This window comes from Crocuta crocuta, unplaced genomic scaffold, assembly GCF_008692635.1.
Source record: "Crocuta crocuta isolate KB4526 unplaced genomic scaffold, BGI_CrCroc_1.0 scaffold1063, whole genome shotgun sequence".
NCBI classification, from domain to species: Eukaryota; Metazoa; Chordata; class Mammalia; order Carnivora; family Hyaenidae; genus Crocuta; species Crocuta crocuta.
Window position 1 is genome coordinate 49,298 of NW_027526922.1, and position 12,564 is coordinate 61,861.

Below are 12,564 nucleotides of genomic sequence, written 5' to 3' on the forward strand. Positions count from 1 at the left end.
CTGTTTCAGAATCTGTGTTTCCCTCTCCCTCTGCCCCTCCCTGGCTTGTGCTCTGTCTCTCTCTGTCTCAAAAATAAATAAAAGTTAAAAAAATTTTAAAAAAAAGCAGTGACTTCCTGACACTTAGTTTATTTTCCATAAGACTCTTAGAGAGATCTGAAAAGAAATTCTCACATCACCCAAGGGACAGAAACAAAAAGATCCACCTACTAGCATCTGAATACTAAGGAGTCAATTAAAAAAATCCTTAAATTAGCAGTTTGATATATAGAGAGAATTCTGTTCTCGATAACATTTTGTACAGTTAAGACAATGATCACATGCTTGGTAGTGAAGAATAAGAAAATGCGGCATCTCCAGCTGGCAAAGATAGTGACCGCCTTAGAAGTTTAGTAATCAGAGAAGGTTTATTTAGCAACAAACTTCAGAGAGAACTTCTTTAGCAGTTTCATTTGTCACTGTATGGACAACTCCTGATTTGTCAAACTTATTACATTGCTGAAGGGAAATAGACTTTGCTTTATAATAAGAGATTCATGTGAAAAGTGGAGAAATCAAACAAGGGTCTTGTTCTGACCCGTCCCTCTGTGGATTTTCAGTGGCCCCACCACTTGGAAATGCTCAGTCCGCTCTTCTGTGGTCTCCGAGGGGCCCACGTCCCTTTTACTCTGCTTGGCACAGCCCTGGGAGCAGCGAGAGGAATGGTCCCCCACTTTGCACACGGCGATCTCACACTGCAGATACACCACATCATAGCTGCTGAGAAAGTTGAAGGTGTTGAACTTGAACTGGGCTGTGTTCTTCTGGTAGGAGTGGAGGTTGACATAGGTATTGTCTTTGATGCACCTGAGAGAAGAAATCCCCCCCCCAACCAGCCACAAGAATTAACTTAAAGTATGGTGTGAATGCATCCTGACTCAAATAATCAGGCTTGGACTCAGACATATGAATCCCAGAGTTCTTCAAAGTAACCCAGAGGTAAAAGAAAAAGTCTCCAGAGAAATGTAAAAATTATTTCAAACTAAGTGAAAATGAATATACAATTTACCACAATCAAATAAATCAAACGCATGCATTGGAAATGAAGAAAGATATAGAATCAATAATCTAAAACCCCACCGTAAGAAATTAGAGAAAGAAGAGCAATTTAAACTTAAGCAAGCAGAATTGGAGAATGCCGGTTGTTAAAATTCTGACACCAAACTGTGTCTTTCTCCTGGATCTGTTTGTAAGGAGAAGGGAAAGGGAAGAGCTTTCTCACTCTAAGACCCAGAGGAATCTAAAGCCATATCTGTAAACCTCCCACGTTATAGCTCATGTCACCTGTGCACAGTGTTATGTCTTGTCCCTCCCCTTGGCTTTTGGAAACAGGTATCATGATGATGCTTCCCATGTGGCTCTCGCTGCCACCAGTAAGTGACAGGGTTTTGTTGTCTAGCACTGATTACCAATTGCCCATCTCTAAGTGTTTTGTTCCTGTTAGGGGGCAAGAGAGCTATAAAGGCAAACAACTATACCAAAGTTCTAACCTGGCGAATCCATTGTTTAATCAAAGGAGCCATAGTGAATCTCACCACTGTAAGAGTTTAGGCTGAGAAAATGCATGAGCCCATCAGGGGAGGGCAGAGGCCCTGAACCATGAATAGAGAGTGTCAAAAGGCATAAAACACAAAGGAAAGGGAGGTACAGGTATGAAAATGTGAGATGGGAGAGCAGAGTCTGGGTCAGCAGGGGCTCTGCCCAAGACTCTTTGGGGATTCAAGGGAATGTGTCCAGACTTCCTATAACTATTTGTCCCCAACTGGGATCAGAGGGACAGTAGAGGCCCCATCTCCACCTCTGGGACATGATGAGGACTGTTTTGCACAATGTTATGACTTAGATCCACCAGAGAAGCCACAGGTCCCCCAAAGGAATGCCACCCGAATATAATAGTCAACTCTAGAGGGCCTTTTATTTTCCTTACCCTTGCCGGATCAAATCGTACTTGACAGTCGTAAAATCATGGGGATCTGGAGAGGCCACACAGGTGTCCACAAAGAGCCTCAGGCTGGGGTCAGGGCTCTGGAGTGTGGCCTGGAGGAAGACCTCTTTCCTCTGGCTGGCATCGTGGGGCCCCAAGCTCATGGGTGACTCAAGGAAGGATATGGACACATCATAGCCGACGCTCTCCCTTGAGACGTCAGCCCCGGGAATGATTTCAACTGCAGAGGGGCCACCCACCCTGCAGGTGAACTTCAGCTGAGGCACCTTGTGCCGCACGATGACCCGGCCAGGGTGGCCCCGTATTCGACTTCTGATGGAGTTGGAGTAGCTGAGGGAGCCGGGGCTTTCCTGGGGAGACGAGAGGGGAGGTTCTGGCCAGTGCTCATGTCTCCCTGCCAAGCATCTTCCTACACTGGCAGAGGCAGTGTAGTAACACCTGCTGGGCACCTGTTACTGGTGAGCTGGAGGCGGGGGTCTCGGGGCTGCCTCCTGTGGGACCGAGTGCCATGGCGGGTGCCACTGCAGTTCAGGGAGCATGCAAGGAGCCCTGGTGTGTGAGCCTGGACTTCCTTCCTCCCTCCTGTGAGGGCCAAGCCTTGCTGGTATTAGTGGGGCAGGAGGTCCATGCTAGCTACGTGGTGCTCTCTCTGCCCAATTCCTGCACACACGCCATCCCCTCAGCCTGGGTATTCTCAGCCTCGCGCAGACCTTGACCTGCTGGTGCCTTTCTCCTCTCTTCCAGCTCCTCCCTTCTCTTGGCCCCAGACCGGTTCTGGCTCCTGGTGGGTGTGGGCCTGGCCCTGTTCACTCTGAGTCTCAGCCTTGCTCCTTCAAATCCAGCATGACGCAGAAGGCTAAGGGGAGGGGGAGCTAAAGGCTACTGTGCAAGGTGCCATTGCTTCTGGCAGCCTCCTCCCCACAGCCTGGGTGCTGCCCAGACACTCAGCCCACCCAGCGACACCGTTTCGAGGAAGCCTCTGCTTGTGTGACTCAGATCCTTGACGTCTGCCTCGGAACTCTCCAAGGACTGCCCCGTCAGCTCAGACCAGGTCCGTCTTTTTAGACCTTTTCTCTCCTACTCACCCCCTCCCCCTTCCCAGCCCCCATTATAATACAACAAAGATACTCTTTATGGTCTGCATGCTTTATCCATAAAAACAGATGTTTTTTTCTTTTTGCCCCTAAGAACTGGTATCTCGTTTGTCAGTTGCCCTGATGCACAGCTTAGAGGAAAAGCTAAACCCCATGACTACATGGTCCTACCCCTTCTAACCTGACCTTGGGCTTCTTGGTGCTGACCCCTTGAGTCTCTTCCTCAAGCCTTCCAAGTTTGCTGCTGCCTGAGGGCCTCGGCACTTGTCACACCTGCACGGAGCACACCCCCTGATCCTTTACCTAGTCCTTATTCAGGCCTCAGTTCCTTGGCCACCCTATTCCAAGTGACCTTCCCTCCATCCGACATCATCTCCTATTCTCGTCCTTGTTCTGCAATCTTAACATCTGTAAAATGCTTCTCATATGTGCATTTGTGCAGTGCTTGTCTCCTTCTCGAATGTGAGAGCTGAGGAGCATGGTCCCCATCTTGTTGGCTACTGTGTCCTCGGAAGTTTTGCTCATTCACGGACTCTGAAATCACACACAGGACCCTTCTGTGGCAGTGTTTCGATGTGGGTGGCCTGAGACTATGTCCTGACTTGCTGTGTCCTCTGGCCCCAGTGCTGTGGGAGCTGGGTCAGTCAGGGCCACAGAAGATAGCATCAGAGTCCTCCCTGATGGTCTAGAAGCTTCCGGGGTGCCCACCTCCCAGACACTGGGGGGCTTCCAGCGTGGCTCTTGGGGCAGAAACCTCTGAGGCAAAAACTAGAAGTTTCAGAGCAAAAAGGATAAGGATGACCGTGGGCTGCACAACCAAATAGACAAAATGTGAAGTATGGAGATAAATGGTCACTTGGCATCATGCAGACCATTGGAGTGGATTAAGCCTCCAACAATGCCAAATGTTTACTGTTTTTTTGTGTGTGTGTCTAAATACTGATATGAAGGAAGACAGGAATAGCATGGAGACCGTGTAACATGTCTAACATGGTACATTGTTAGATATGCTGAGAAAAGTGATTTTGTAGTTACACATTCTTCACTTGTTTCCTTAATTTCAGTGACATTGTGTTGTGCAATAAGCTGGTGGTTAAGGAAAATGAAACAGACATATACATTTCATTGTACCCAAATGTCCTAGATCTATGCTTTCTAGATTGGGAAATACAGCTAGTTGTCTGGTTAGAACACAGCAGTCAGATCATTTGTCCTCTCCCATGCCCAGCGTCATAGCGTGCACATAGTAGGTGTGCAGTAAAGGTGAATAAAGAAACAAGTTGTGGGAAATGCTCAGGTTTGGAGCTAAAAGAATAGCATCCATCATCCATCCATCCATCTATCCATCCATCCATCCATTTACCCACCCATCAGTCCTTCAGCACTCAGCACTTACTACCACGTATTCCAAATTCAGTACGTATTCCAAATTCCCGAAAGGAAGGAAGATTTCAGACAAATTAGTGAGTGCTCCAGGTCTCACTGAATTCAGAAACAAAATCATGACTGTGCCTTTCTTCTGTCCCTGCCAGGTTTTTAACAGGTGGTTGAATTTTCCAAATCTCTCTCCTCGGCCTCCATCCACAGAAGGGTACCACCACCTCGTCAGTTTCTTACCTGCCTGACGGTGCCACAGTGACCATAGGGAATGTTGAAGATCAGGTAGCGCCCCGTGACTTGGGGACGACACAGCTCATCATTTAAGTGGATGTCCCAAGAGGAGTAGCCCAGCCTCCGGAGATAACCTCGGTCAATGGTGACTTGGAAGAGGTGAGGCAAACAGGAGAGCTGGGCTGCAGGAGGAGGAGCATGGGGAGAAACTCACAAAGACGATCCGGTACACTGGGCGAGCAGGTCTGGGATGTGGGTGTGCGCTTACTTTATAAAGCATGAACAGTGCCTTGGGGCAGGGGGCTGGCTCAGCTCTCATCACCCCCACCCTTGACTTGATTTTTGCTGACTTTATTTATATCCTCTCTTTTCCAAAAAGTCACGCTAATCACTGGAGTCTTAGACACACAGCACATGTCCCACGGGCCTAGAGTCAGAGCCTTGTCTATAGATTTAGAGAACAGCCTGTTTCCTCCATTACCTGAGGCTGAACATACATCTATCTGAGGCAAGAGCATGGAAGCAAAGAGGGAGGGAGCGTAAGTGTTAAGGGGCTTCTTTCCCAGCCTCCGAAAGCCCAGTGAGTAGATGGGGATGTGAGAGATCACGGTGGAGACATAGAAGCTGGTGTCCCTCAAAGCCTGTTCTTTCTCCCTGGGACAACTGCTCTCTCAAACCCTCCCCACTTCCCGCAGCTTAGAGGGGAGGGCTTACCATTGTCTTTGGGTACAGCAGAGGCAGCTGGACCTGGTGAGAAGCAAGTGTCAACTGTGCAGAAGCCCTGGAGGAGGACGATATAGCCAGCAGTAGACATGCAGTGCCCGGAAATGGGCTCGTTCGGTTTAGCTATTAAAGCTGGAGCGCAATGGCTTGAAAATACTCCAAGGGCGATGGGAAGGAAAGAGGGCCCAGAACCTCTTGGTGGAGCAGGACAGAGGGATCCCGATGTGTGTGAAGAAGTATTGAGAATATGGGTGTCATCAACACCAAGAGGGTAGTAAATACAGGGCTTTGAGGGTTATTAACACCGTCACATATATGAATTCTGGCTGGTGTCCCTTCCCATGCACACGACATGCTTGGAATCTCAGCTGGGAAGTAGGCAGTTTATGGCCATCAAAGGCCTCCCCAGCCCAAAAGCAAGGCAGGACAGTAACCTGTGGCTAGGGTCCCGGCCAGGAAGCGTGGCTGGCCAGATTCACTCAACCCCTTCCGACACTCTCAGCCCCAGACCTCTGTTCCTTTGGTCGCTGTACCCAGTGAATCCCTTGGTGTATAATCCAAGAATGAAAAAACGAATTACCCTTGCCATTGGGCCCTCCGATGCCAGGAGGCATGGCTGGAACTGTAAACAGACACAATGAAAGTGAGGATCTGGAAGACAGGATCCCAAGACCCCAGGGGACTCATACTCTATGGCTCTCTGCGAGACTGTTAGTCTCGGGGACTCTGATAGTTTTTCTATTTGTGATCCATTTCTAGGCAAAACAAGAGTAACTCTCACATAAGGATGAAAACAATGGGAGTGATTCTTTGGTTTGCCTGTTAAAAAAACGAGGGATGGAACAGTGGGGGCTCAGACTTGTTCACCAAATCTTAGAATTCCGTAACTCTTCGAGATTTAACTGGGTAAATGTAAGGCAAGTATAAGAAAGTACTACTCTACCCAGAATGGGGTCTGCCTATGTAGGCCAGAATGCCAAGAGGGGTATCTGGTAGTAATAAAAAGTAGTCCAGCAAAGGAATAGGCCAAATCTTGGGTGAAAAGGACACACGAGGAACCCGGGGTTCTGATTTCTGAGGGCCAGGTCAAGGTAAAGAAGGGTGTCCACCTAGGATCGTGCCCTTGATGACCTTGTCAGAAATTGAAAAAGAGATTTGCAGTCTGACTAATAGCCTCGGTCTGTCCTAAATCATTGTACTACACTGTCACTTCTTCCTTCCAGCTTGTAATCTTGGAATATTTTAGAGCAAATGCCGCCCTGAGCTGGAATAAAACCGCAAGTCTGAGCGATGCAAATACTTAGCTCAGCGGTTGTGCGACAAATGCGCCCTGGCTCTCCCAGCAGACAGGGCCTTGGCCTTGGGAACAGGGCTGAGGAAGAGGGATGAAGCCCCGGGGACAGCCCGGGGCGCGAACGCGCCGCGGCACCTGCGCAGACCACACCCGCGTCCTCGCGGTGGCGACAGTTGTGGCGCGTCCAGCCCGAGTGGCTGCAGCTGCCCAGCGTGTTCTCGGTGCCCGCACAGTGCATGTCGTCCAGCAGGATGGGCCCCGAGCCCGGGCCGAAGCGGCCGCGCCCCGGGGCGGAGAGCGCGGGGCCGCAGCGCAGCAGGCGGCACACGACGCGGGCCTCCCTGATGTCCCAGTGGTCGTCGCACACCGTGCCCCACACGCCCTGGTGGCGGACCTCGACCCGGCCCTCGCAGCGGCCGCGCCCGCCCGCCAGGCGCAGGGGAGGTTCTGCGGGGGGGGGCGGAGAGAGAGAGAGAGAGTGAGTGAGTAGGGGGAAGGCGGGAGCAACAGGCGCACAGCTGCCCTCCACTGCCCCTTCTGTGTCATTTGCAGTGGGAGAAATGACACTGCGGTGAGCTGTTGCCCTCTGTCTCTCTCCTCACCCCCGCTCCCTTCGAATTCCCTCATAGAAAAGTCAAACCTGAGTTAACAGAAGCCCTCAAACAATGAATCTAAGAATCTAAGCGTGAAAGGACCCAAACCCAAAAGAAAACAAAATGGCAAACCCCTCAAATCTTGGGAGTGAAGTTGTTGAGGCAACTGGCTTGGCTTAGCAAACAAAATCTGTCCAGTAATCTTCCTTTTACTCTGGATGAATAAAAGCCAACCCTTGAACTGCACAAAGTGTATTGTGTGACCTGGCTCTTCCCAGGTGTTTGCTCAAGAGAAAGGGAACAGACGTGCACGGGAAGATTTGTGTGCAGCAGAACTCTCCACCATCCACATGTGTCCACCAGAGGGAGAGGGGATAAATGAGTTGCCGAATATCCACACAGGGGAATATTACTAAGCAATAAAAAGGGACAAAATACCAATATAAAGAACCACACGAACAAATCTCAAAAACAATTTGTTAAGCAAAAGAAATCAGACACAAAAGAGCACGTATTATTTGATTCCATTTCTATGAGATTCTAGAAAAACAAATCTGATCTACAGTGACAGAAAGAGACCAGTTGGTGGCCTGGGGGGTTTGCTGCAAAGGGACATGAAGGAACATTTTGGGGTGATGGGAATGTTCTAGATCTTGGTTGTGGTGGTGGTGACATAGTTGTAGACATAAGAAAAACTTCATGGATGTTTGCAATTTATTGTAGGTAATTATACTTCAAAAAAGATGATTTAAAGAAGTAAAACTAATTTTAAAAATCTATAGTGTGTTAGCGGTGCCACACCCATAGATGTGTGTAAAATGATTCCTCTTCATATAAGAGTGGTTGCTACCAACTGTTTTCCAACTCCCTGCTTTGCGTGGCCTGTAGAAGATGCTTAGTGAATGTAAATAAATACCACTGGCTTCTCTGTGACTGTAGTGTCCTCATTTAGGATAGTAGCTCTCTTCTTATGTAATTGGTTGCTATGATACTAGAGCAAGATAAGCATGCTTGTCTGAACTATGAATAAAGGCAGATATGTTTTGTGTCAGGTCTCAGGAGGTGAATATGAGGCTCCCGACCCACAAAGGTATGTGTAGACATACACACACACACACATATATATGGATATATACATATACACCTATTACTCATAAAAGTTTTCTGTAAAGAGGGGCACCTGGGTGGCTCAGTCGGGTAAGTGTCCGACTTCGGCTCAGGTCATGATCTCACGGTTTGTGAGTTTGAGTCCTGCGTTGGTCTCTGTGCTGACAACTCAGAGCCTGGAGCCTGCTTTGGATTCTGTGTCTCCTTCTTTCTCTGCCCTTCCCCACTCGTGCTTTGTCTCACTCTATCTCTCAAAAATAAATAAATGTAAAAAAATTTTTTTTAAAAGTTTTCTGTAAAGAGGAGGAACTTTGAAAAAAAAAAAGAAATATGATCCTACAGTACTAATAATGATTTGATAATTGAAGTTCTTAGGAACAAACAAATATTACCAGGTAGAGGGATCATGTCTTCACCAATCGAAATTATAACTGTAAAAAAGAAAAACTGTGTTTAAAAAACACATATCCTCAAAGTCACATATTTATATTCAAAGCTGAAAGATCTACACATTTTCTCAAGGTTCAGAAAGTAATAGTTTTGTTTGAATTTCTGCTTAGGTTTAGATGCAGAAATACCATCCACTATATTTTATTTGCTTATCAAAATGTAACAAGTGGTGTTGAGTCCTGCTTATACTCCAAAAAGAAGATAATTTGCTAAATGGTCACAAAAGAAGACTTATAAATATACTGAATTTTTATAGGAAAAATATAAAAGTATTAGATTTAGCAGGAAAAATGTTTATAGGGGCTGAAAATAAAAAGAAGGAAACCAATCAGATTTCTCAGAAGCATTTTTAGGTAAGAGAAAGATCAGGGCGCCAGGGTGGCTCAGGCAGCTAAGTGGCTCTGGTCATGATCCCACGGTTCGTGAGTTTGAGTCCCACATCAGGCTCTCTACTGTATGTCAGTATGGGATTCTCTGTCCCTCTCTCTCTCTCTACGCCTGCCACCATTCACACACACTATCTCTCTTACAAAAATATTTAAACTTTAAAAAAAATGTTTAAAAAAAAGATTGTATTTGAGAGATGTAATTCCACATGAAAATCTATAGAGGGAGGCAAGGTAGGAAAAGTAACAATGGATTTTATGATAGAGCATAGTTGTATAAAGAACCATGGAACTGAGTTAATCTAGCAACAAGCACATGATCTTTACCAGGTGATGATGTCGCCTTTGTTGAAATCAGATCTAAGGCTGCCAAAAAAAAGAGAGAGAGATTTTTCCCAGTGAAAAGAAAGCATTCAAATTGGTTGTCATTGATATTTTATGCTGTAGATGGCAAGTTTATGAGAATATGCCTGATTCATAAGCTGTATGTAAAAGAATCAGCCCTGCTTATTCATCTTGTGAACTCACACATCCAGGAGTGAAATGATATATATATGGAATGATATATAAGAAGTTGGCATTTTGCAAGATGGATGAATAAATCCCATTTAGAGCATCCAGGATTCATAGTATAATTCACACCTCAAATCCCTACAACAGCTCTTCCGGGGAAGTATTATCAGTATGGTAGAGATGAGGAACTTCAGACTCAGAGGGCTTGCATGCCATGCCCGGGGCATCCTCAGCTCTGACCTGGGAGGCCCTGAAGCACCCACCCTCTCTACAGCACTCTGCCTTTCAGGAGCATGAAATGAGGGAGTCACAGTCACTCTGCTCTGAGGTGAGCAGGGACCAGGGGGAAGGAAGGGGATGGTCTGATGGTCCCCACATCTGCCCTCACACTCCGAGAGGCAGGAAGCGAGTGTGCTGTCATGCTTTTGTAAAAGAGGTAAAGTGTGTGATGCCACTGAATCAACATGAAAAGCGACCCAGTTCCCACGAACCAGGTCTGCAAAAGAAAGCTCATCTCACGTGATGTCAAGAGCCACTGAGATGTACGAGTGAAGGGATCTTCTGCCAAAGGTGAGGTCACGATGAAGCAGGGAAAGAAGAACGTGAGGAAGGGAGGGGTGGAAGGAGACAGGGAGAACACTCCCTAAGTATAAGTGAGAGGAAAGTCCTAAGCTTGGTTCACTGCCTTTAACAGCATTATGTCTTCAAAGTACCCAGGACTTGAAAAGAAAGGAAATAGATAAGAGAAGAAAGTGGTAGTCTTTGCCACTGAAGAGGTCGGTATCAGACGGATGGGATGGAGTCACACAGACAGATTCATCGGCAAAGCCTGGGGGCAGAAAGGACCTTGGTTGGGAGCTGGGAGACCCAGCTGGCCTTGCTGGGTGCGGTGACTGCTGTGGACTGAATTATGTCTCCTCAAAATTCACATGTCAAAGCCCTAACCCCCAGTGTGTCTGTATTTGGAGATGGGGCTGCTGAGGAAGTAATCAAGGTTAAGTGAGGTCATAAGGGGACCCCTGATCTGATAGGATCAGTGTCTTTATAAGAAGATACACCAGAGCTCACTCTCTCTCTCTGTCTCTCTCTCTCTCTCTGTCTCTCTGTCAAGGAGCACACGCTGAGGAAAGGTCCTGTGAGCACACAGGAAGAAGGTAAGGTGGCCATCCTCGACCCAAGGGAAGACCCTCACCAGACACCAAGCTTGCTGGCACCTGATCTCAGACTCCTAGTCTCCAGAACTGTGGAAAATAAGTCCTTGTTGTTGAAGCCACTCAGTCTATGGTATTTAGTTGTGACTGCTGAGCTAGGACAGTGCAAGTGTCCTCCTTCTCTGGGCCTCATTTGCCTCCAAAACAAGAGTAGTGGCTCAGCGTTTTACTCCTCAAATGTGGCCACTGACCTGCAGCGTGGGCATCATCTAGGAGCCTGTGAGAAATGCAGAATCCAGGCTCTACCCGGAGCCACTGAATCTGAATCTGCATTTTAACAAGCTCTTCAGGCCACTCTTATGCACACGGACATTTGACATTTGATGCCGTGGGTCATCTCCAAGGTTTCCTCCACGGCTGACACATGACGCTCTCTTATCCTATTCATCCTGTCCCGGAATCTGCCTTCACCGAGTTCAGGATCAGAACCACCATTAGGGTCGTGGTCTGGAGCTTCCCAACTCCCTCTCATCTCCCCTGACCTCTCCTGGGGAAACAGGAAGTGTTTACTCTGGGTGTGTAATTCCTGCTGGGCTGGGGTTTCTCAGAAAGTCACTCACCAGGGCTGCCTCAAAGAGCAGAGAGCATACCTGGTGAAGAGGTCTCTTCTCCCTGAGTGGGACTTGTGTCTGTAAACAAAGTAGAATGAAAAGAAAATAGAATGTTTTGGTTTGAACAACAGCGTGGTAGAAAGTGGAATTGCATATGGGTAGAGCCAACACGATCACAACCCAGTTCTCTCGTATTTGCATGTGCTGGGTGGGTCAAAGCATCACCTGCAACACAGCACACAGCACCAAGCCTGCCCTGGCCTCCCACGGGCACATCTGATTAAGACCAGGGCAACAATTGGAGAGTGTTCCCTAGTGAAGGGACCACTCTGTGTCTATGGATGTATGAGGAGAACATGAGGCTCTGTTTCCATGAAAAGGATGCTGGGACTTCTGTTTACACTGGGGCTTATACCACAGACAACACATGCAGTACATAGGTTCTTCTGTCCAACAGAAAGAAGGAGAGGTGGTCGTATTTAACATAAGAAATGTGACAGGGAAGAAACATTACCAGAGGGCGTGTCCACTTCTGTGGAGGCTGAGGATATATCTGTATATGAACAGAGAGAATAGGACACTTAAAATCGAGGACACTTCAGGGTGTCTTTTCATTCAGTTTCCTGTGTGGTCAAAACGGTCGTTACGTGGGCTACTTTTCTGAACAGAACATGGCAAGTAAGAAGCTGGTCTCATTCATTCAAACAGCACAAGAGAGACTTTACCAGATGGAGAGGTCACCTCCACTGAGGTTGAAGAGGTATCTGTAGAAAAAGAGAAGAAGAAACCTAAAAACCAGTGCAGAGGACTCCTGGGGTTCTGTCTTCATGGAGGCTGTGTTGGGGATAAACTTTCCATGGAACAGCCTAGTCTGTTGAACGCAACCCCAAGAAGAGGCACCTAATGGGGCAGGAGACAGTGTTTTACCTGGTGTGGAGGTTTCGGTGGTTGCAACTGGAGCTGCAAGTGAACAAAATAAGAAGCAATATGACAGCCATTGAGGCATATGTGTTCCTAAGACACAGGACACCTAAAGGTGGCCGTCAT

General features: G+C 47.5%; 1 protein-coding gene across 1 annotated transcript in view; it reads right to left on the minus strand.

Annotated features, from left to right (window-relative positions):
• Positions 1-554: 554 nt before the first annotated feature.
• LOC144224943 (scavenger receptor cysteine-rich domain-containing protein DMBT1) overlaps positions 555-12,564 on the minus strand; it is a 33,424-nt gene continuing 21,414 nt past the window's right edge. The window contains exons 10-14 of the mRNA XM_077756398.1: positions 6,842-7,153; positions 5,993-6,034; positions 4,696-4,871; positions 1,967-2,334; positions 555-846 (exon numbers count right to left, since the gene is read on the minus strand). Of these exons, the coding sequence (XP_077612524.1) occupies positions 555-846; positions 1,967-2,334; positions 4,696-4,871; positions 5,993-6,034; positions 6,842-7,153 (1,190 nt within the window). The remainder of the gene's footprint in view (positions 847-1,966; positions 2,335-4,695; positions 4,872-5,992; positions 6,035-6,841; positions 7,154-12,564) is intronic.